The sequence below is a fragment of the Elephas maximus genome, chromosome 8, assembly GCF_024166365.1.
Source record: "Elephas maximus indicus isolate mEleMax1 chromosome 8, mEleMax1 primary haplotype, whole genome shotgun sequence".
NCBI classification, from domain to species: domain Eukaryota; kingdom Metazoa; phylum Chordata; class Mammalia; order Proboscidea; family Elephantidae; genus Elephas; species Elephas maximus.
Genome location: NC_064826.1, coordinates 28,351,889 through 28,377,623, shown reverse-complemented (window position 1 = coordinate 28,377,623; position 25,735 = coordinate 28,351,889). Strand labels below are relative to the sequence as shown.

Genomic DNA, 25,735 nt, shown 5'->3' with positions numbered 1-25,735 from the left:
CGGTGTTTTCAATCGCCTCACATGCATGCAAAAACTGCACAATGAATAAAGAAAACTGAAGGAGAATTGATGCCTTTGAATTATGGTGCTGCTGAAGAATACTGAATATGCCATGGACTGCCAAAAAAAAAAAACGAACAAATCTGTCTTGGATGCTCCTTAGAAGCAGGGATGGCAAGAGTTATCTCTCACACTTAGGACATGTTATCAGGAGGGACCAGTCCCTGGAGAAGAACATCATACTTGGTAAAGTAGACGGCCAGCAAAAAAGAGGAAGACCTTCAACGAAATGGACTGACAAGGTGGCTGCAACGATGGGTTCAAGCATGACAACAACTATGAGCATGCAGCAGGACTGCGCAGTGTTCCGCTGTGTTCTACACAGGGGGTGGCTATGAGTCAGAAGCGACTCAACAGCTACCTATCACCAATAGCCATTAGAGAAAGAAAATTAACAGAGACATCACTGCACAGCTATGAAAACAGCTAAAATTTAAAAGTGACGATACTAAACACTAGCAAGTATCTCTAACATACTGGTGAAACAAATGTAAAATGATATACTATGGAAAGTGTCTGGTCGTTTCTTAAAAAGTTAAACATACCCTTTCTCTATGACGCAGAAATTGCACTCCTGAGCATTTATTCAAGTAAAAATGCACATAAAAACCTGTACATGACTGCTCAGAGCAGCTTTACTTGAAGCACAAAAACCAGAAGCGAACAATTTGTTTTTTCTCAATAACTCACTGCCGTCGAGTTGATTCTGACCCTATGAGATGGAGTGGAACTGCCCCATATGGTTTCCAAGGCTGTAATTTTTACATAAGTAGATTGCCACACCTTTCCCTTGTGGACCTTTTGGTTAGCAGCTGAGAGCTTAACCACTGTACTACCAGGGCTCCTTTGTTCTTCAATAGGTGATGGATAGCAAACTGTGGCACATCCACACCATGGAATGCTACTCAGTGAAAGAAAGGAACTAGTAATACCTGCTACCCCTCTGTCAGTTGGTAGTTTTGTGGTGGCTTGCACACTGCTCTGAAGCTCGAAGCTGTGCCGGCAGTATTTTAAATACCAGCAGGGTCAGCCTGGACAGATTTCAGTGGAGCTTTGAGACTAAGACAGACTAAAAAGAAAGGCCTGGTAATCTACTTCCAAAAATTAGCTAATGAAAACCTTATGGATCACAACAGATTGCTGTCCAGTATAGTACTGGAAGATACGGCCCCCAGGTTGGAAGGCACTACATAATTGCCCCAACAGTGGATTCAAACAGACCAAAGATGATGAAGATGGCACAGGACTGGGTAACGTTTCATTCTGTTGTACGTAAGGTCACCAAGAGTCAGAATCAACTTGAGGCTAACTAACAACAACTTTTACCACAGAAGCACTTGGGTAGATTTCAAGCACATTATCCTGAGTGAAAAAAGCCAATCTCACATGGTCACTTACTATGTGACTCTTATTTATATAACCCTCTAAAAATGTCAAAATTAGAGGGATGGTAAACGGTTAATGGGTGCTAAGGGCTAGGGTTGATGAAGATGAAAGAAATCTTTGTGGTGACTGAATAATTTTGTATCTTGATTGCTACGTTGGTAACAAAATCAACACATGGTAAAACGACATAGATCTATATATACACACTCTTCTTGTTGTCAGGTGCCCTTAAGTCAATTCCAACTCATAGCAACCCTATTCTGCGCCATCCTTACAATTGTTGCCATGCTTGCAGCCACTGTCTCAATCTATCTCGTTGAGGATCTTCTTCTTTTTTGCTGACCCTCTACTTTACCAAGCATGATGTCCTTCTCTAGGAACTGATCCCTCCTGATAACACCTTCCAAGTATGTGAGACACAGTCTTGCCATCCTCGCTTCTGAGAAACATTCTGGTTGTACTTCTTCTATGACAGATTTGTTCATTCTTTTGGCAGTCCATGGTATATTCAATATTCTTCCCCGACACCACAATTCAAAGGCGTCAATTCTTCTTCAGTCGCCCTTACTCATTGTCCAGCTTTTGCATGCCTATGAGGTGACTGGAAACACCATGGCTTCGGTCAGCCTCGCCTTAGTATTCAAGGTGAGTCTTTGCTTTTTAACACTGTAAAAGGTCTTTTGCAGCACATTTTCCCATATACATTGCACCAGTGCCAATTGCCTGGCTTTGATATTGTGCTATAACTGTTTCAGATGTAACCTCTGGAAAACCCGGGTGAAGGCTGGTACGTGAAGCTTCTTCTCTGTGCTATCTTTGCAACTTTCTGAGATTTTCGTAATTATTTCAAAGTAAAAAGTTAAAGAAAAACTTTACTTCAAGGTCAATTTTAAAAAAGTATTACATAATCAGGAAAGCTTAAAAATCTGATATGTAAAAGCTTAGTGGCATTAAACCACGTATCAATACTGGTTGTATGTCTTCCTTTAAAGTTTCACTTGTCTTTCTCTAAAATGTACATGTGAAAGCATAGACCTTTTTAATGTAAGTGCCCAAGACTAGTTCAGAGACAGGCAATAAGAGAGCCAAACAAATCTGCTGCACCAAAGAGCAGGGAGGTTTCAAAATTCATTTGCTTTGCTCTTCCATTAATATATTTGATAAGTAAACACCATCATTAATATTAAGACGCAGTAGTTACGATTAACTTGTTACATTAACAGTTGGGTGCCACAGTGTCTTCTCTAAGCAGAGAGCACCTCGGAATTTGCTGTTCTGTTCCTAACCTTAAAAAAAAAAAAAAAAAACCTTAAGTCTACCATAATTCCAACCCGTCGCTGTACAGTCGAATTCCAACTCATAGCGACCCTACAGGACAGAGCAGAACTGCCCCATAGGGTTTCCAAGGAGCAGCTGGTGGACTGCAACAGCCAGTCTTCCGGTTAGTAGCACAGCTCCTAACCACTGTGCCACCAGAGCTCCTTTTCTAGCATAGCAATAGCTAAGAAACAAAGGTAGCAAGAAGCGCAATGACACAGGCCTCCCACAAGAGGGCAGCAGATTATCAATTTTTTAAAAACTCCAAACAAGCAATTTTAAAGTGGGGGCCAAGTGGCAAAATCAAGGTTATTATATAAGTACTTATATAATCATTTAAAAGTTCCATGAAAGCAGGGATCATGCTCAATAAATACCTATTGATTTAAAAAAAATCTGTTTTTTTAAAAACTCCGGATTATCAAATTTTAAAAACTCTAGTTCAAACAGAGGTAATAAGCAAATGACCTTCCACTGATGATTTTAAACGTACCCAAAAACCTTTACTAACAGAAGTTGAAATATTTCCTTTTACCCTTCATGAATGTAAAGGTTTTCCCCACCCTCACCCCACATCTCCAGGAAAAATCTAAATAAAATTATTACATAATCTGTAGATACATTCTACTTCTTTGAATATAGTTTTGTTCCAAATACCTACCACACGCTCTAGTTACTACTCCTAAAATCTGTTGAGTACAGTTTGTCAAACCAGTTTTTTTTTTTTTACTACTCATGAGCTTGGGAATGATTTTTACATTTTTAAATGGTTGTAATTTAAATGATTATATAAATACTTACATAATATCCTTGATTTTTGCCTCTTGGCCCCCAGCCTAACACACTTACTGTCTGTCCTTTAAGAAAAATCTGGGGGACCCTATGTTGTAAAAAAAAAAAAAAAAAATCCCTCAAAATAGTCTCCTAAAAATTCCTGTACCAAACATTAAGATAATAAAAGATATATAATTCACTTTCAAAAGGTGGCTATCCCTAATATAAACTTCATAAAATCCAAATTAAATTAGTATATGCCAAATATTTTACTTGGATCCACAATCAATGCCTACAAAAGCAGCAGTCAAGAAATCATACGACTTATTGCATTGGGCAAATCTGCTGCAAAAGACCTCTTTTTCAAGGATTAAAAAACAAAGCTGTCACTTTGTGAACTAAGGTGCACCTGCCCAAGCCATGGCATTTTCAACCGCCTCATATGCATGTGAAAGCTGGACAATGAATAAGGAAGACCGAAGAAGAACTGACGCCTTTGAATTGCAGTGCTGGTGAAGAATACTGAATATACCATGGACTGCCAAAAGAACAAACAAGTCCGTCTAAGAAGAAGTAGAACCAGAATGTTCCTTAGAAGTGAGGATGGTGAGACTTCATCTCACATATTTTGGACACGTTATCAGGACGGATCAGTCCCTGGAGGACATCATGCTTGGTAAAGTAGAGGGTCAGCGAAAAAGAGGAAGACCCTCAACAAGGTGGACCAACACAGTGGCTGCAACGATGAACTCAAACATAACAAAGATTGTGACGATGGCGCAGAACCAGGCAGTGTTTTGTTCTGTTGAGAATACAGTCGCTATGAGTCAGAACTGACTCGACGGCACCTAACAACAACATGCCCAAAATTGAAGCGATAATTTCAGCATAACCAAAACTCTATGGTTCTCTTATCACACCTGATTTTTATACCCAGAATTTTCTAAGCAATGAGAAGTTCAAACTTTATCTAAACCTTCATAATATATCTTGACTCAATCTACTTGTCCTTAAAACCACGGCCAGTACCCTAATCTAAACTATCATCGTTTATCTTGATCAGTTCACAAACCTGGCCCACTGCAATTATGAGCATGGAACTCCTCTGCTGTGCAGGGCTGCGTGTGATGCTGAGCAGCCTCCTGGCCTCTATCAGTAATACCTCCAAAATTATAACTACCCAAACGTCTCCAGATATTCATAAATGTCCCTTTGACACAAAATTGTCCACATTAAGAACCCATGATCTAAACTAGTTGTCTCCAGAGTTGCACATACTCAGAGAATGTGCAAGAAAACGTTAAAATTGCTATTTATATGTTTTTATTATCTATTTATGTATTTTGGTGGGTTTACATGCAAAAAAAAAAAAATCTATTACCAAAAGGGAGGCTGTATCAAAATGCTGTGGCAGCAACCAGCAGTTGGCCTTCCGACAGTTCTCCCTGCTCTGTTCCTTCACTGATTGTACACAGCAGCCAGGGTTTTTTTTTTTTTTTTTTTCAGTATAAATAAAATCATAACATGTCAGAGTTTAAGAACGTTCAACAACTTCTCGATGCACTCAGAAAAAAATCTCAAAACATTACGTGCCAGGCATACAAGGTCCTACACGGCCTGGCCCTTTATAATCACTTCTCTCTGGCTCTTTCCCATCTTAGGGCATTGAAGCAACACCTTTACCTTCTATCTAGAATGTTTTCCCTCTACTCTTCACCTGGCTACCTCCCTTCTTATCCTTCAGCTCTTGGACTGAAGATCACTTAAAGAAACTCTTCCCTGCCCCTCTGGCTCTAAAGAGGGCCACCTCACCTCACTCACGACATCTGCCATTCTGCTGAGCTTGGCCGTGTAATTACACACAGACGTTTACTTTGTAAATATCTGTCACCCCCACCAGAGTCTAAGTTCCATGAAAGCAGGGATCATGCTCAATAAATACTTGTTGACTAAGTGGAATCAAAGACACTAAGAAAATTCACTCTCTTAAAACCTTTTGTTGGAAAAACTTTCAATATAGAAACAGAACATACTGCAAAAGCACTGGACTTCGAATCAGTCCCCTCTGTGGAAATTAGATTTCAAGATCTGAGTGAGGTCTGGCTATAAAATCCCATCAATCTCTCATGGGAATGGCAAACTGATTCCTGAAATGAGGAGGGACTGGCAGCCTGCTTCAATTCTGTTAGAGAAACTGAAATGCAAAGACTGACGACAAGCCCACCATGCTAGGACCACATTCTCTGGCTCCACGCCCAGCCTGTGCTTACTGTACTAGGCTCCACGGCTCCTGTTCTCTTCCTTTCTTTTCTTTTTTGACCTACGTAATCTGTGAAGAGTGATTTCTTCTTCTTTGCATTAAAACTTTCATGTTTCAAGGGGGCACAGCAGACATCCAAGGACAATCAATCATGGGTCAAGCAAATCTAAAAGGACATCTTCCCTATTACTTGGAATCAAACTTAGGGCCCGTTAGCCAGACAAGATGAAAAGGGGGAACAGGAAAATTTTAAGTTAATGTGAAGGTTAATATTTATACTAATGTAAAATCTACCAACTTCTAAAATCCAAGGTCCTTACTATACAATTCAGTAAAACAGGACTATTATAATGAGAAAACAGAAGGCAACAGGATAATAACAATGGATTATCATTACCTTGAGGGAAAAAAAGTGAGTAGAGACCTTAAAAACCACCTAGCTCAAGCCCTCACTTACAAGAAAAGCGCTGCCCCAAGACGTTATATGTAAAAATTTAAGAGCTTCTATATTAAAACCCGTTGCCATCGAGTTGATTCTGACTCATACAAGCAGTTCTGTGCCACAAGGGAACTGAGGCCATCACTGGATCATTTCGCACTTCAACAAGCAGCATTCAAACATTTAAAATGAGAAATGCTGGTCTGCAAGATAAAGCTTTCACCTTCTAACCCAATGCCATTGAGTTGATTCTGACTCATAGCGACCCTACAGGACAGAGAGGAACTGCCCCCATAGAGTTTCCAAGGAGCGCCTGGCGGATTCAAACTGCTGACCCTTTGGTTCGCAGCCGTAGCACTTAACCACTACGCCACCAGGGTTTCCAAACAAACTTCTAGATTGAGAAAAGACTGCCCTCTCTGAGGCTCGAACTCAGGACCTTCGGATTATGAGACTGACGCGCAGCCCACTGCGCTAAGAAGGCACTGTGTTCACCTTCTAGGACAGTGCAGTCAGATACTTTGCAATGATGGAAATGCTCTTTCTGTTCAATTCCATTCAGTAGCCGTGAGTCACATGTGGCTGATGAGCACTTAAAATGTGGCCAGAGGGGCTGAGGTGCCGAACTTTTCATTTTACTCACTTCCTATTATTTATAAATGAAAATTAAATAGCCACATGTGTTTAGTAGTGCCATAAGAGACAGCGCAGGTCTACAGAATTCACTCCCATAAAATCCTTCATTGCTACCCAAAACCAGATAAATGGTGTGTTCTTACATCACTCTCTAACGTAAGGTATAAGGACTTCAGAAGTGCGTAACTGCGCGTGTGGGGGGCGGGGGGCAGGGAAGTCACAGAACGAAAACTGCAATCACTTCCATTTGGTGAAAGCATGCCTAGTGCACTGCCAAAAGATCCATTAAATTCAAGCGCAAGTTGTTGTAACTAAACAGCACACATTACAGCTCCCCGGTGCCAACTACTCACATGTTGTCTTCCAGACAAATCTTTGGGCCCACCACGTTGGCTGCTCCACTTGCCATTTTAAAAGCAAAATGCTTCTCAGGGCAAGCTTTGGAGATGCCACATTTATATTTTGGAGGCTTAGTAGCTTTAGGAAAAAAAAACAGGATTTTTTTTTAGAAAACAATGTTAATAGGTCTTACAATCAACTTGTTTCATCTCTTAAACCACAAAGGGTATTACGTAAAGCATCAAGATATATATACATTTTAAAATACATGCTGGAATTTTCCCTCCCTGAGGGTTTCAAAGAACTTCAAAAAAAAAAAAAAAAAAAAAGAAATTTCTAGGAAACAAGCTAATGACTGACAAAAATGGGTCAAGTGATATGACCTTGACTAGGTAAATACATTTCATCTAATTATTTTTCAGTTGTTTTTTAAAATTCAGGATGAGGAGAGGTTCTGAACTGTTGCTTTACATTTCCCGTGCAAATATGACCAACAAACGTACGCCTTCACGACTGGAAAAAACCCTGATGTATCACCAAGTATCTGCCCATGTGCCAGCTCTCTTCATGTCTGTCTTTGCTTATGATTCTAGAGCTAAAAAATGCTAACGAAACAAGGTATTCATTATGAATAAATGCCAAGTTTGCTGGGCTGTCCAATCAAATAGGGTCCCTACAACTTTAAAAACTAATTTATAAATGGATTTTGCTCACACTGAATTACATACATTGTTAGAATATAAGTTCTCATAGGTCTAGGATAAGACAGAAAAAAAATCTGCAAAATATTGTGAGATGAAATACTTACAACGGGCAGCTGTGTCCAATGCTGACCTTGCTAAGAAAAAAAAAAAAATTATCTTCGTTAGATGAAGGCAGGCTACTGGCAAGGATCAACTTTTTAAACATGCTTAGAGCTTCTAATCCAAAACCTGTGGCCATTGAGTCAATTCTGACTCATAACAGGCCTATGAAAATATAAATGTTTGAATTATTGCTCAGTACTCAATGAATAAAACTCCCAAGAAAATGAGAAAGTAGCTTGAGGCTCCATAATTCTCTAACTATTAACAATTATGTAGATTAATTAAGGAAGGTAATACTTCATTAATGATAGAACATTCCATGTTTAGCTTCATACTTGGCTTAAAATTTTTTTTATTTGTAGTTACTATAAATTTAAATTCCAGTGGGAAAGCCACTCTATAAACCTCCCTTTTGCCGATTTAAATTTCTATCAATATATACTTGGTGACATATATATATCAACAAAAGTTACATGCATACAAAGCCCCAGAGATACACGTATCTTAGTAATTAGGTTGGGAGATTTTTTCATGAGGAGGGGAGTTTAATTTCTCTAAAATAAAAATGTATTGGGTATAATAAAAGAGAATTAATGTTATTACTAAGAGTTTTATAATCTATCAAGTTCAAGGAAGCCAGAACCTTCTGGTCAAATCTTAACTTGAATGCAGTAGAACTCAAGCTGACCACCTACCACAATTACCTTCTGTTATCAGTTAAATTGTGTCTCCCAAAACTATGTGTTTAAATCCTAACACCTATGCCATAGTTATAATCCCATCTGGGAATGAGTTTTCTTTGTTATGTTAAAAGGTCAAAGCAGATGAGGCACAGAGAAGTAAGCAGAGATATGGGAGAACAGATGCCACGCCAAGTGAAGGTCATCAGAGCCAAGGAACAGAAGCTGAAAAGAGACAAGGACCTTCCCTTAGGGCCTACAGAGACAAAAAGCCTTCCCCTAGAGCCAGCACCCTAAATTCAGACTTCTAACCTCCTAACTGTGAGAAAATAAACGTCCGCTGGTTAAAGCCAGAGCCACTTGTGGTATTTCTGTTATGGCAGCACTAGGTAACACAGACACCTCCCAAGTGTTTCACAAGCACTAGGACTTGATCCCAGCCCAGGAGATTAGAACTCAGATCATGAATGTACTATGGACAGCCATGTCCACACTGGGGTAGTAAGTATGAAGTGTGATAACTGTTAGCCAGTTTTAGTCTAAAAACAGTCACTTAGCTTTTAGTTCTACACTATTTTAGATAACTGGGGATTTCCTATGTGTCCAATACTCAAACTGGGGAACAGAGTTAAAGCTTCGGGGCTGTTACCTAAACGTTCACAAGGAGAAAAACAGCTATGTAAATTACAGTTCATTAACTCAACAGAGCACTCAGAAGAATATTACACACCATTAAAAGTCATAAAACCCAAAACCAAACACGCTGCCATCAAGTTGATTCCAACTCGTAGCGACCCTACAGGACAGAGCAGAACTGCCCCACAGGGTTTCCAAGGAGCGACTGGTTGAGTCGAACTGCCGACCTTTTGGTTAGCAGCCAAGCTCTCTTAAGCACTGTGCCACCAGGGCTCCAAAAGTCAAAAAGGCAATGTAAAACTATGGAAATAGTTTATGGAACACATGGAATAAAGCAGAAAACTGTGCCCATACCGTAACTGTTACTAGAAGAAATATCGGTGGATAAAGACAAAGACATGAAGGAAACAAAAAAATGACCAACTGATAAATTAACATGCTGCGATGACTTAGGGCCTGTCCTCTCAAATTCTCTAATTTTGTCATTTTTGTAATTAAAAAAAGGGGTGGGGAATAATTAAAGAGACATCTGGTCCAAGGCTCTCACTTTTACAAATTAGAAAACGAAAAGCTTGATGGGATGTTGTTGGAGAGTTAATTCTTACACATAGACACCACGTGATGCAGAGCTACCCCCCACAGGGTTTTCTTGGCTCTAATCTTTCCAGATCTTTCTCCCATGGAGCCACTGGATGGGTTTGAAAAGCCAACTTTTTGGTAGCAGCCAAGCACTTAGTTGCACCACCAGGGCTCCTATGCTAAATAGGATGGACTTGCTCAAATTCTGCAACCAGTGATGAGCAGCACAAGGACCAGAAATTCTCAATTCCATTTTGTCCTAAACAAAAACATACCTGGTTCAGGTGTTAAGGCTCTTACAAAGGAACTTTTGTTAAAATTAGAAATTCTGCTATACGCAACTAATGGTAACAAGACATGGGAGAGACAGTGTGATCGAACAGGGTTAAGCTCACTCACACATGCTGACCACTATATCAAGACTTTGGGCATGTATCACTGACTGGATCACCACCCCTGATTTAGAGATAAGGAAACTAAGAACAGACAGGTTTACTGATTTGATTTGTTCTGTCATAATTAGTAACTGGCAGGGCTAATTTTCAAAGCCACATCTCATTCTAGCACCCAAACTCAGATTATGCCACCTCAGAAAACAGGAATTTCCGAGGTCTTATACGACCACATGTACAGAAACAGGTAGTCTTTTTAGGAGCATGAAGCCAAGATAGAGCCTTTTAGCACCAGGATAGAAGCCGTGAAGCTTTTAGAACCCCTTTAGCTGCAAAGTGGGGGCCCTGGTGGTGGAGTGCATAAGAGCTAAGGCTGCTAATCAAAAGGTCAGCAGTTCGAATCCACTCGCTGCTCCCTGGAAGCCCTATGGGGCAGTTCTACCATGTCCTATAGACTCACTATGAATCGGAATCAACTTGACGGTACAGTACAACAACAACAGTTGCAAAGTGGAGTACAGGCTGCATAGGAGTCAAGGTCAAAGACAGGGAGTCCACAAGGTCAAAGATATTGCTAAAGTCATCCTGGTAAGAAAGGGCAGCAGCTCAAACAAAGGAGTGCCTGTGGGTTTGAAAGAAGTAGACAAATTCAGAGCAACTAAAGAAGCCACACTGAGTGGAGCTGGGTATGACTAGGTATCAGGGGTGAGGGAAAGAAAGAAATCAAGGATATCTCCCAGGCATCTGGCTTTAGAAGCATTTCATTCACTGACTCGTTCACATGAGTCAGGAAACAAAAACAGGTCTCTTGCCCTCAAGATATTTATAATCTAGTGAGGAGATGGGGTGGGGGATGGATGACCTGTTAGTTTTAAAATACCTGGAGAAGATCTAAGTGGCAAAGTCTAGAGACCAGCTGTAAATGAGATCTGGGATGAAAATATAAACTGGAAAGTTAGCAAACGGAAGAGGACACCCAGGGAGGAGATTTAAAGGTGATTCCAGAAGATATGAATCATCTCCTACCCATCAGAGGACCACAATAAGGTGTGGAGTTTTTCTACAGAACTAACACCTGATCCGGCCCGGGAGATTTTAACTGAGTGGAGATTATAATTCAGAGTGACTAAGCAAAAGGACGGACAAGGAAAACCTGGCATGAGCCTCTAAAATGGTCAAGCTAATCTGCTTGTAAAATTTAAAAGAGGTGGAAAAATGCTTTTCAAACCAAAAATACTTCACTGACATAGGGGTGAGGATGGGGGTAGGAGAGTGAGAAAGGCAGGGGGGGGACTCTGAGTGCCATTTTAGGAGTTGATTGTTTTCTCCATTACTCAGGTCACTGATGTTCATGAGTTTGAAAAGAATTGCCCTGGCAGATGATAAAGAGGAAGCTGAGGTGGGGATGTCACTGTGATGTTCACAGAAGCATCCAGACTAGAATCAAGGATCCCATGTACAACAAGACAGGGGACAGAGGGTGGGACAAACACAAGCAGGATTACTGGGACAGAATCACAGACTGCATGTGGACAATGATGTAACAGACTGTGGCCTCACCCAGCCCCTACTTCACATTTCTGTCTGAGGACAGTGGGCCTTTGCCCAGAGTGGCTTTGTATTTGTACTAAAGGCTGCACTGCCTCCGTCCCTTCTCTCACTGTCCTACCACGGATTCTCCTTTGCCTGTCTGTTCAATCTCTTCCCACTGATTTGTCATTCACCACATGGACAAGTGAATGTTTTTCCATTACTTATTAAAAAAAAAAAAAAATCCATTGCCATCGAGTCAATTCCGACTCATAGCAACCCTATAAGACCGAGCAGAACTGCCCCATAGGGTTTCCAAGGCTGTAAATCTCTCCAGAAGCAGACTGCCACATCTTTCTCCTGTGGAGCGGCTGGTGGGTTTGAACTGCTTACCTTTCAGTTAGCAGACAAGTGCTTAACCACTAAGCCACCAGGGCTCCTTCTCCATTACTTTAAAAAGGAAAAAAAAAGTTCAACTTGCTGCTTCTTGAAGCTACCTTCCTTTATCATAAACATTTCTTAGAAGCAGCAGCTATCCGTACTGCTTCTATGGCAACAATGAACAGTCAATTCCTGCAAGGTGGTTCCTGCCTCATCATTCAAATGAGATCAGTTATGCTCTCAAATGCCACCAGTGAGTTTGGCTAATCTATAAAAACCCAGGTTGGCCACTCTGTCATAACACAAGTATAAAGAGCAGAAGAAGAGGAAGTCTCAATATACTCTGCAATAACCACACTATGTTTGATCCTGGGCGCGGCATTTTAAGATGTGTGGTGAAAAACAGGCCCAGGAGAATAAGAAAGGAGGAAGGAAGGCAGGGAGGGAGGGAGGGAATCCTGTAGCCTGAAAAGATGAAAACTTATAAAAAAGAAGGCCTGCAGAGGTAATGCCTACAATCTAACTGAGAGATCACTAACATGGAAGAGAGTTCTAGGAGGCAGAAGCAAGACCAACAGATTGAAATTACTCCAAATAGCAGAATTCAGCGCACTACGAGGAAGTAACTCTGAGTCGTCATTGTTAAAAAAAAAAAATCACCTGAAAATGTTCACTCAGAACTTGATGACTCCGTGTCAGATTCTGTGGTCCACAGTGACCTCAGGACCATCTGGGAGCTTGTTAGAAATGGACACTAAATCGGAATCTGCTTTTATTACCAAGATCATCTGCTGATTCCTTTGACATCAAAGTTTGAGAAACACTGGTTTAAGGGACTCTGGAACTTACATGTGAGAGGTAGTGAATTAGGTCTCTAGTATTCCTTCTAACTGTTCATTTACGGAAAACAAAACTTACTATTCCAGAGTTGGCAAAGTTCTTTCATTCAACTTCTCCGTACCAAGTCAAAATACTGTTTCTAGCTTTCATAGTCTCATCCTTGACGTTTAATTTTTTTAATATTGTAAACAAAGCTGCAGCCAAAGCATATCCAGTGGAATTACAAGGGTCTTTTTGATGAAGAATACCAACAGCCTCTCTAGCTGTAAATAATACAGGCCTGTAGAAAATGGTCTCCAAGAGAGATTCAGAGTGAACTGCATAGAGCCTTAGTTAAAATACAAACTATTCCTCGCTTTTCACATGTATTTTTCATCCTCATAATGGTGTACGTATAAAAGGGAAATGCACACTTGCCTCTTAACCACTTATTGAGATTCAATAAGACATTCACATACAACCATCTAAAATAGCTTTATATGTAAATGGCTTCTACGCAAACATTTCAAATTTTAACTTGTTTTATTAACTTAGGGATTTTGTTAAAAACTGATTTAAGGAAGTTTACAATGGCATACACACGATACCGCAAGATTAAATAAATGGGTAAAAAGAAAAATGTGGCAGAGAGAAAAAAAAAGGTAGAAAAGTTTAAGATGAGTTTCTATGGTTAGTTTCTGAAAAGCATTATTGTGACTGCTAGCCATTTGCTACCAGAGGGCTAGATGTGGCAACAAGTTTTCCAGCAGCCAACTCAGAGGGAAACAATTTAAGCTTAGGGGTGTGATACCTTCTAGAGCGTACATTTAATGTGTTATAATTAATGCCCCTGAACATGGATAAAATAGACCCCAAAAAATATGTTTAAAATGTTGAACAGAAGATGTATGCTTCATACCAACTTCTAAGACCTCCTATTATTATTATTATATTATTATTAGAATAGTTTTATGAATCACACTGATATAATTACATTTCTTTTTCTAGGCAACTCCATACAGCCCTGGTGGCCCAGTAGTTAAGCACTCAGCTGCTAAACAAAAGGCTGGCAGTTTGAATCCACCAGCCACTCCTTGGAAACCTGATGGGGCAGCTCTATAGGGTCGCTCTGAGTCAGAATCAACTCCATGGCGACAGGTTGAACAGCAGATTGACTCACTGTTGATAACTGGTAAAAGCTTAAAGACAACCACGTAAAAAATGAGAGTTAAGGTGGAAAAACAAAAAAAAATGAAACTTACCAAATAGATTTCCTAAACTTGCATCCATTTTTATTTCAAATACTTGAGATATAACATAAAACGTCAGTAAAAATACTGCCACAGCTACCACCAACTTTGCCACACCTAGATGAAGGGCAGAAAGTAATTCAGCATGAATCTATGAGCCCAAAGAGTCTCTATTATCCATTTCTATGCAAAATAAAAGTTTCACAACAAAAAATTTTTAAGACTCATAAATTTCTACTTTTTATCTCTTCGTTAATTTTACCTGAGTTGCAGGAAAAACAGTAGCGACAATGCACGAAGATAAGGTATTGTCCTAATCAAAGAATGGTCAGAGTGGCCAGCTATTGAGACACAGGACTGCCTGAGTCTTCTGTCCAATTTTACGTGGAAAAGAAATAACGTCCCATCAATCACTGTCAGACTGCAGAAAAATCTGACACTGTTCTTGGAATATCACCGACAAGCTGTTGGATGACACATCACTAAGTCTTTTCAAATGTAAAGGGCAAGGAGGGGGTGTTACAAAAACATTGGACCTTGTGGAGACACCGAGGTGACAGACCAGGACGTCCACAAGGCAAGGTGCTCCTAAGTGAAACGTAACAGGTTTACTGTTCTATCAACAACCAACATGACTCGTGGAGGTGCAGGCGCCCTCCTGGTATACAGAACAACAAAGCCTTCTTCCTCATAGTTAATACCTAGTCAAGGCAGAGCCTTCTACCGGGTGTCTTCCTATGCACTCTTCCAGGACATAAGTTGTCCCCTATCACATAAGCCTCATAACATGGTTATGTGGCAAGCTCCATGTGAGTAGGTTTTAGGTTTTTTATACTTCCATATCTTTATTTCTGAGTGTCTTACAAGTAGTTAGCATTGAAACTTCTGTTTAATATGAATTATTACTTTTGCTTTTTTTTTTTTTTCCTATAATCTAAACAAATCGTAGGAAAGAAAAGTTCAAGGTAGGAAAGAAAATGGAAAATGACAGGAAAGAAACATCTTTCTTTTACCCTTCGGATTTCAGAGACATCTTATTAGGTCCCTCAAAGGCAGTAGGAATATTTGCTTGTACAGACATCTCCAAATCCCCCAACCTTACCAAAGGTTTAATTTGTAGTGACGTGGAAGAGGTAGATGGGATCATGGCCACCTTATACTTAAGGAAACAAAGGACCAGAGGCGAGGTAACCACCCGAGATGACAGGTTTAAGTTATTGGCAGCACAAGAACCAGGGATCCTGATGCGGCCCAGTGTCTTGCACAATACTCTAAGCCAAATTAACACATTCAAAAATCGCTACAAAAATACAACTTATTGGCTAAGGAAGAATAAAAAAGAAATAAATTCATTCTACTTTCTATAAACCTAACGAGATTAGCACTACGTTCCTAGATGGGAAGGAGGAGGATGAACTGATGAGGCTTGGAAAGGCTTCAAATGTTTAAGACCAGCAGCATCTCTGAGCCCACTCATTTCTCATAAGAAACACTCTATTAATATAGAAATAGGGTGGCAACGAGGAAGTCAAACCTCCTCCTCCTGTCCCGTTTCCTAAAAATTTGCTCGAAAAATTGTGCTTCCTGTTTATGACAACAAATATAAGCTGCCTATATTTTTAATGCATAAGAGAGCCAAATTCCAGCAAGCTCTGAGCTCTCCTCCCAAGGATCTAGCTGAGTGTCTCTTACATAGTAATATGCTCAACAACTGCTAAATACCAAATCTACTGCCGTCAAGTCGATTCCAACTCATAGCAACCCTATAGGACAGAGCAGAACTGCTCATAGGATTTCCAAGGCTAAATATCTTTATGGGAGCAGAGTGCCACATCTTTCTCTCAAGGAGCAGCCTGTGGGTTCGAGCCACCAACCTTTTGGTTAGCAGCCAATTACTTAACCACTGCACCACCAGGGTTCCTGTTAGCTAAATAGATGGATAGTAACAGCTGGCATATCTCTTCTTGAGCTTTTAAGACTAAGACCAAGAACATGAAGAGGAAGTGTATATGTATGTATGTATATATAAATCTATGGAATCTATAGATCTATGGAATCTATAGGTATGGAATATATATATATGTATGGAAATCCTGGTGGCATAGTGGTTAACTGCTTAACTAAAAGGTCAGCAGTTTGAATCCACCAGGTGTTCCTTGGAAACTATATGGCGCAGTTCTCTGTCCTATACGGTCACTATGAGTTGGAATCGACTCAATGGCAATGGGTTTATATATATATATAAAAAAAAAAAAAATATCACCTAATAATTTTAACATCTTATTTTGTAGCAATTGTGGGCAAGTGCATCTAGAGATAACCTTTCTCTGGTCTTCAAGAAGATATATGAAATCTTGATTATTCAAGATTAAGATAGCAAAATGATTAAAATACCAAGTTTATAACAGTCCTGGACTAAATTCCATACAAAGCTAAACTGTACCTAAGACTACACTAACCAATCTATACACACACACACCTATAGCCACCATGAGTGTCCACTAATCGCATCTGCACAGCTTTTCAAGATATTATTTTCATTTTACAAGTAAGAAAAACATGGCCAACAAAAGCATAGATCACTTGCCTAAGGTCAGATACCTAGTCAGTGGCAGAACTGAGTCTTAAAACAAGACCTAAGTACTTATGTTGGACCACCAGAGGCCCCCAACCCCTCCCTGTCTCGCTAAAAAGCCATGTTGACACCATCAACCAGTCCCTCTCTCCTTTACAGCATCATTCATCCTTAGAACAGAGTATCAAATTCATAGACAACGTACCCATTTTGCTCCAGAGCCAACAAAACTGCCTAAACAAGAACACAGACAAACAAACTAGATCAATTATTTTCTCTCTTAGGAATTTTCATTTGAAATACAGAGCCAAGTTAGAAGGATGCACAGAGAAGGCCGAGAAGCAGAAAGAACCGGGGCCATAAACACAAAGTTAGGATAAAGCAAAAATTAGAAGAAAACCAAAGGTAAAAGAAAGAAAAAAGTTAAGAGGTGGAGACACTAATGGGTAACAGAAGACACAGACAATCCCTGAGAAAAGGGGAAGACAAGTGGAGCCTCTGTAATGGAACTCTGGGATTTCTTTGTGGAGGGTAACTCCAGAGCTCATCTGAATTCAGGACCCCCATCCAGTTCTGGAGTTGAAAGGGCTTCATCGTCCAACACTGTGATTCCTAGTCTTCATTTTCCATGAGTACCTCAATTTTTCAAAAACCAAAAGGCACAAACCTCAACCTTGACTCTCATTGTAAGAATGATGACTATAGGGATATCTTGAAGTGACCAGGGTATTTTTTTTATTATTATCATAAGAAATTAGTTAAAAACAGTAAGCTAATAACCAATCAATCTTCCTTATTCTTTCATTAACGGTCCCTCAAGATCTATTCTAGGAACAGTGCCAAACACAAAATAAGCACTCTGAATAATAACTCACAATTAAACCTGGGTATCAACTGTCACCATCAGAGAAACAGATGAGATGACAGAGTTAATTTCAAGGGGAGTGAATTTAGAATTATATAAGAAAGAGAAATTTGTTTATTTCAAATCATCATGCTTAATTAAATAGCGTACTTTTAAAATCATCTGGAAATAAAAACATCCGGCTAGCTAACGTAATCGTAAATCGCTGGCCCTGTTGGCATTTGGACATCATCACAAAAAAGACATTGTAACTTTTTTTTTTTAACCACAAATAAGGTCTTGGTTTCTAGAATATTCTTCTTCAGTAATTGTCCAGCTCCTTAACAAAACAGAGATGTTTTGTCATGACAAAAACACTCAGATTTTCAAATGGGTTTATTTAAAAAAAAAAAAGCCCACTACTGTTGAGTCAATTCCAACTGATGGCAATCCTGAAGGACAGAGTAGGCAATCCTGAAGGACAGAGTAGAACTGCCCCATAGGGTTTCCGAGGCTGTAAATCTTTACGGAAGCTGACTGCCACGTCTTTCTCCCACAAAGTGGCTGGTAGGTTTAAACCACCAACCTTCTGGTTAGCAGTTGAGCACTTTAACCACTGAGGCACCAGGGCTCCTTTGTTTTCACAAAAGCACTTGTGAACTACCCTGACTTATCTCTGATGGTATCGTTTACCATGTTTAATCACCTGCTCCTGATTGTATACATGTATAACTGAAGTATGAAGACTTGGTTATTCACCCACCTTCACTTCAGGCACTTCTAAAAGGTGCCCCACAGGAAAATATTTTGTCTGCTGAGGCAATAATTAAAAGAAAGACTATGTATCTTCATTTTGAGAAAATAAAATATAAGCTATCTCCTATGTTGGGGACACACTTGTTAGAAATGTCTATGTAAGGTGCACATTTCTTCTGGGATCCTGGCTGAGCTGGAAGAGGGAACACACTTTTGCTTCACTGTAAATCTAGAAAGAAGGCATCAGCCCCTCCAGTTATTTATGAACCTGTCTTTCCAGGTTTAAAGATAACTACCTTGACACCATAAACATCAAGGGATGCTATTCAATCACCTGAATACGCTGCTTCAGAAATGCATCAATGCTTTTACATATAACCTCACTTATGCAGATTTAAGTTTAATAAATACATGGCCACTGAAGCTGAAACATGTATTTCATCAAATCCTTCACACAGACTCGTTTTAATTTAAGTATATAATGTACGCAGGTAAGATTTAAAGTTTTAAACTTTACAACTCATTTTCCTCAACAAGTTAGAACTTAGCCAAAACAAAAAACAGCCTCCCCAGGTTGGCAAAATTATTCTTTACATAGAGAGTACTTGGCAGGTAAGCTTAATATGTAAGGACATAAAAAGTTAAAACTGTAATTAAAACATTTAGCATAAATAACCAACAAAAGTATGTGCAAAAAAAAAAAAAAAGCACGTTAGCAATACTTATTAAATGTCCACTCTGTGACTTGCCAATTATATAAAAAAAAAGTAAGAAGGCTAAATAATGACTTAGCTTGTTACATTTCAGAGCTTTGACCTCACTGTAGATAGAGACTGTTTGCTCTCCCCTTTGGTCATTACTGAACAAACAGGTTACATAAAAGGCAAAATTATTTCCACCGGATGAAATTATCTTACCTGCCACCCTCATGTTTGCTTTTGCAGTCTATGGCACTTTCTCATTAAATAAGCTCCTAAAATCAAAAGAAAAGGCAAACATCATTAAGTCTAGAATGAACATTCCTCTTCATATTGAGTCTGTATTTTATACATGAAGCCAAATAAACGTCACGGCATTTCTAACTCTTCTACCACTATAGACATTCAGTGGAAGACTCTTATCACTGGGCCGCTCTCCTTCCACTGGACCATAACAGCTCCCGAGAGGTGAGCCTGTTTTTCAGTGCCCTGTCCTCAGCTCCCTGAACAAACGAGGGAATATCTGCCATCACGTATGTGAACGGAAGAAAATGCCCTGTTATTCTCTGCGATAAGGAACTTTTGATGTTGGGTTCCAAACCTGCAGTTTTCAGGTGAGATTCGAGGAGGTTATACTGCTCGTCAAAAGTCACAGAACTAATTATATTTGTAGACACAGGGCTAGAGTGTAGTTCTGCTGGCTCCTTGTTTCAGGCCTCATTCCAGATACGATGCCATTTCATTTTGGCATGGCCTAATTCTGGCTTTGCATTTGTAGCAAAAGCTCCTTACTTTAATGCCAGGATCCTCTTCCTCTTCATGTTTTCAATTTAAGTTTTTTTAAAATAGCCCATTCAGAAGTTTAGAACTGCAATTTTGAGTGATAATTAACAGAGTAATGTTAGACATCAAATGAAGAAACTCTTCTTTCATATTATTTGAATACCAACAAGAAACAGATGCTGGGGAAAAAAAAAAAAATCTGTGTGTATGTGTGTTTCCCTCCTAAGAAAGAACAATATAGGCAAAATTAAAAAAAAAAAAAGGAAAAACAAATGAGTTTGATATGCAATCCCTGCCCAGGTTTAGCTGAACAGCTTCCACAGCCAACTCTTAAGACACCTACTAGAAAGGAAAAGAAATCTTGATCAATAAATTATATGATTAATTGTATTAATCAAAAAATACCTATTCACCAACAAAGAATGAGGAGGGGAGGGAGAGTTCAACACTCCTGAAACATAACAAAAGTCCAAGGCTCTAATGTGAACTTTCTTCTGCCCAATCTACCCTGAAGAAAATATCAATAGTTAAACTAAGTTGAGAGTTACTGATTTCTCTTCCTTGTTTGTTCCGTGAACACCTTCCACATAATAGGAAAAGTCAATGCTACGTATCTATTTGAACTACTCAGCCATAGGCTCCAGGAAAATACTAAAAGTAAACAAGAGATAAGGAAGAAGTATCCGCAAACCATCACATACAAGCAGAAAAAATTCTCCTGATCCTCAAATGAAAACCCCAACTGGTTATAAAGCCTTTTTGGCTTCTGGCTACACTGAACACTGCTTTCACAAAGCACTCGTGCCTTTCCACTGAGCTAATATTCCAAAATAGCTTCCATCTTATCTGAATGTGGCCCAGGAAAAGGTCTTTGCAAGTGTAATAAACAGTTGGGCAGTAGGCACTTCCGGTTCCAGTTCACTGCTTCCGTCACCTGCTATGTATGAAGGCCACATCTGTACAATGACCGCCACTGCCTCACTTGTCTGCCACGTTTGCACCCTCCAAGAAACCTGCTTCTGAACACACCACTGCTAAGACCAGCAACTTCAACTATCTAGCTGAATACAAATGTTTTCCCTTAAAATATCTGAGAATAACAAATTCTCACTGATGTCGAGTCAATTCCAACTCACAGTGACCCTATAGGACAGAGCAGAACTACCCCATGGGGATTCCAAGGAGCGGCTGGTGGATGTGAACCGCTGACCTTTTGGTTAGCAGAGGAGTGCTAACCACTGCACAACCATAACATTTAATAAGATCTCTAAAATCTCGTCAATTAAAAAATGTGCTATGGCTAAGATTTAATTTAATTTGCTGAAAAAGTAGATTAATAATATAAGGCTGTAAATCAGCATAAGGAAAACTGTATTGAAAACAAACCAGTAGCATGTTTACAAATGTGTTAATTCCAAATCATTTCTAATTTGTCTTCTCGTTGTTGTTAAGTGCCTTCGAGTCGGTTCCGACTCATAGCGACCCTATGCACAACAGAACAAAACACTGTCCGATCCTGAGCCATCCTTATAATCGTTGTTACGCTTGAGCTCATTGTTGCAGCCACTGTGTCAATCCACCTCGTTGAGGGTCTTCCTCTTTTCCTCTGACCCTGTACTCTGCCAAGCATGATGTCCTTCTCCAGGGACTGATCCCTCCTGACAACATGTCCAAAGTATGCAAGACGCATTCTCACCATCCTTGCTTCTAAGGAGCATTCTGGTTATACTTCTTCCGAGACAGATCTGTTCGCTGTTTTGGCACTCCACGGTATATTCAACAATCTTTGCCAGCACCACAATTCAAAGGCATCAATTCTTCTTCGGTCTTCCCTATTCACTGTCCAGATTTCACATGCATATGATGCAACTGAAAATACCACGGTTCCAGTCAGGTGCACCTTAGTCTTCAAGGTGACATCTTTGCTCTTCAACACATTAAAGAGGTCCTTTGTAGCAGATTTGCCCAATGCAATGTATCTTTTGATTTCTTGACTGCTGCTTCCACGGCTGCTGATTGTGGATCCAAGTAAAATGAAATCCTTGACAACTTCAATCTTTTCTCCGTTTATCATGATGTTGCTCATTGGTCCAGTTGTGAGGATTTTTGTTTTCCATACTGAAACATATCCATACTGAAGGCTGTGGTCTTTGACCTTCATCAGTAAGTGCTTCAAGTTCTCTTCACTTTCAGCAAGCAAGCTTGTGTCACCTGCATAACGCAGTTTGTTAATGAATCTTCCCCCAATCCTGATGCCCCGTTCTTCTTCATATAGTCCAGCTTCTCAGATTATTTGCTCAGAATACAGATTGAATAGGTAGGAGATGAAAAAATACAACCCTGATGCACACCTTTCCTGACTTTAAACCAATCAGTATCCCTTTGTTCTGTCCGAACAACTGCCTCTTGATCTATGTAAAGGTTCCTCAGGAGCACAATTAAGTGTTCTGGAATTCCCATTCTTCGCAGTGTTATCCACAGTTTGTTATGGTCCACACAGTCGAATGCCTTTGCATAGTCAATAAAACACAGGTAAACATCCTTCTGGTATTCTCTGCTTTCAGCCAGGATCCATCTGACATCAGCAATGATATCCCTGGTTCCACGTCCTCTTCTGAAACTGGCCCGAATTTCTGGCAGTTCCGTGTCGATATACTGCTACAGCCATTTTTGAATGATCTTCAGCAAAATTTTGCTTGCGTGTGATATAAATGATATTGTTCTATAATGTCCATTTTCGGTTGGATCACCTTCCTTGGGAATAGGCATAAATATGGATCTCTTCCAGTCAGTTGGCCAGGAAGCTGTCTTCCATGTTTCTTGGCACAGACAAGTAAGCACCTCCAGCATTACACCTGTTTGCTGAAACATCTCAATTGGTATTCCATCAATTCCTGGAGCCTTGTTTTTCACCAACGCCTTCAGAGCAGCTTGGACTTCTTCCTTCAGTACCATCGTTTTCTGATCATATGCCACCTCTTGAAACGGTTGAACATCTACTAATTCTTTTGGGGATAATGACTCTGTGTATTCCTTCCATCTTCTTTTGATGCTTCCTGCGTCATTTAATATTTTCCCCATAGAATCCTTCACTATTGCAACTTGAGGTTTAAATTTTTTCTTCAGTTCTCTTAGCTTGAGAAAAGCCGAAAGTGTTCTTCCCTTTTGGTTTTCCATCTCCAGCTCTTTGCACATGTCATTATAACACTTTACTTTGTCTTCTCGAGACGCCCTGTGAAATCTTCTGTTCAGTTCTTTTAACTTCATCGATTCTTCCTTTTGCTTTAGCTGCTCCACGTTTGAGAGCAAGTTTCAGAGTCTCCTCTGATATCTATCTTGGTCTTTTCTTTCTTTCCTGTCTTTTCAATGACCTCTTGCTTTCTTCATGTATGATGTCCTGATGTCATTCCACAACTCGTCTGGTCTTCGGTCACTAGTGTTCAATGCATCAAATCTATTCTTTAGATGGTCTCTAAATTCAGGTGGGATATACTCAAGGTCATATTTTGGGTCTTGTGGGCTTGCTCTGATTTTCTTCAGTTTCAGCTTGAACTTGCACACCAGCAATTGATGGTCTTTTCCAGTCGGCCCCTGGCCTTGTTCTGACTGATGATATTGAGCTTTTCCATCGTCTCTGTCCACAGATGTAGTCAATTTGATTTCTGTGTGTTCCATCTGGCGAGGTCCATGTGTATAGTTGCTGTTTATGTTGGTGAAAGAAGGTATTTGCAACGAACAAGTCGTTGGTCTTGCAAAATTCTATCACTGGATCTCTGGCATTGTTTCTATCACCAAGGCCATATTTTCCAACTACTGATCCTTCTTCTTGTTCCCAACTTTCGCATTCCGATCGCCAGTAATTATCAATGCATCTTGATTGCATGTTTGATCAATTTTGGACTGCAGCAGCTGATAAAAATCTATTTCTTCATCTTTGGCCCTAGTGGTTGGTACATAAATTTGAATAACAGTCATATGAACTGGTCTTCCTTGTAGGCGTATGGATATTATCCTATCACTGACAGCACTGTACTTCAGGATACATCTTGAAACATTCTTTTTCATGATGAATGCAACACCATTCCTCTTCGAGTTGTCATTCCCAGCATAGTAGACTATATGGCTGTCCGATTCAAAATGGCCAATACCAGTCCATTGTAGTTCACTAACGCCTAGGATATCAATGTTTATGTGTTCTATTTCATTTTTGACGATTTCCAATTTTCCTAGATTCATACTTCATACATTCCAGGCTCCGATTATTAATGGATGTTTGCAGCTGTTTCTTCTCATTTTGAGTTGTACCACATCAGCAAATGAAGGTCCCGAAAACTTTACTCCAACCACGTCATTAAGGTCGGCTCTACTTTGAGGAGGCAGCTCTTCCCCAGTCATCTTTTGAGTGCCTTCCAAGCTGGGGGGCTCATTTCCCAGCACTATTACCAGACAACGTTCTGCTGCTATTCATAAGGCTTTCACTGGGTAATGATTTTCAGAAGTAGACTGCCGCGTCCTTCTTCCTAGTCTGTCTTAGTCTGCAAGCTCAGCTGAAACCTGTCCTCCATGGGTGACCCTGCTGGTATCTGGACACCGGTGGCATAGTTTCCAGCATCACAACACATGAGTCCCCACAGAATGACAAACTGCAGACATGTGGGGGAATTTGTTTTCTTAGGAGGGCATTAAAAAAAAAAAAAAAAAACTTCCCATATAATAATATGGGGGGCAGGGGAGGACCAAACAAGCAAAAGGTTAATGGAATTTGTATAAACCTCTAACAATCCAGTGATGCCAGAACAGGTCCAGGGAAAATGAACCTAACAGTCAAAGTGAGTAAAAACACCTTTGCTAGAAATTCAGAGCTCTTTAATCCAGAGCCAGCCAGTGAAAGGGTTTATAATTAAATTTTATGTATACATTAAAAGGTAGGTACATAGAAATTGGAGCCATTTCCCAGGATATTGGCAAGAGGAGCATATTTTTAGGATTAAAAAAACAAAAACAAAAACAACTCTTGACGATACATTTATGAAGTACACTTGCCCCAAAAGTGTAGTGTAAACTAAAATAAGTTGTAGTATTTTAAATAAATATGTAAGTGGCTGAACCATATCAGGTTGCTAATATGCACAGTGCAGAATAATCTCAAGAGTCCACAGCAAGGAAGGCCACTATGCTGCTCCTAGGCAATGAAACACTAATTATGTGACGTAGGGGGGCACTGGCGGCTCAGTGGTAGAATTCTCGCCTTTCACATGGGAGACCCCGGTTCAGTTCGCAGCCAATGCACCTAGTGCGCAGTCACCACCCATCTGTCAGTAGAAATTTGCATGCTGCTATGATTCTGAAAGGTTTCAGTGGAGCTTCCAGACTCACAGGATAAGAAGACCTAGTCATCTACTTCCAAAAGTCAACCAGCAAAAACCCTATGAATCACAATGGTCTCTTGTACGTTGGGCCATCAGGGATGACAGGGAACAACAACGTGACCTAAGCTTGTGAAGGAGACTAGGATCTCAGACCGGCATACTGAATTTTTTTGGATGTTTTATAATTTAAGCTTTTGCTTTAGCCCAAACGGAAACCCTGGTGGCAACGTGGCTAAGAGCTACGGCTGCTACCCAGAAGGTCGGCAGTTCAAATCCACCAGCCGCTCCTTGGAAAGTCTATGGGGCAGTTCTACTCTGTCTCGCTATGAGTCAGAATCGACTCGACGGCAGTGGGTTTGGTTTTTTTGTTTGTTTTTAGCCCAAGTATCTACTTCAGTCTAATTTAATGAAGTTGTGTTACTTCAG

At 40.0% G+C, this 25,735-nt stretch overlaps 1 protein-coding gene and 1 non-coding gene across 5 annotated transcripts in view; both read right to left on the bottom strand.

The window, feature by feature from the left end:
* Window positions 1–25,735, bottom strand: part of FAM3C (FAM3 metabolism regulating signaling molecule C) — a 57,672-nt gene that overhangs the window by 20,703 nt on the left and 11,234 nt on the right. For 2 of the 4 annotated variants that reach the window (XM_049893880.1, XM_049893879.1), the window contains exons 2-5: window positions 19,377–19,432; window positions 14,297–14,401; window positions 8,020–8,049; window positions 7,226–7,349 (exon numbers count right to left, since the gene is read on the bottom strand). In XM_049893880.1, the coding sequence (XP_049749837.1) occupies window positions 7,226–7,349; window positions 8,020–8,049; window positions 14,297–14,401; window positions 19,377–19,389 (272 nt within the window). In that variant the 5' untranslated portion in view covers window positions 19,390–19,432. The remainder of the gene's footprint in view (window positions 1–7,225; window positions 7,350–8,019; window positions 8,050–14,296; window positions 14,402–19,376; window positions 19,433–25,735) is intronic. The other 2 variants (XM_049893881.1, XM_049893882.1) reach the window with 1 other exon arrangement.
* Window positions 6,648–6,720, bottom strand: TRNAM-CAU (transfer RNA methionine (anticodon CAU)). Its single transcript has one exon. It is a non-coding gene; the product is annotated as a tRNA-Met (tRNA).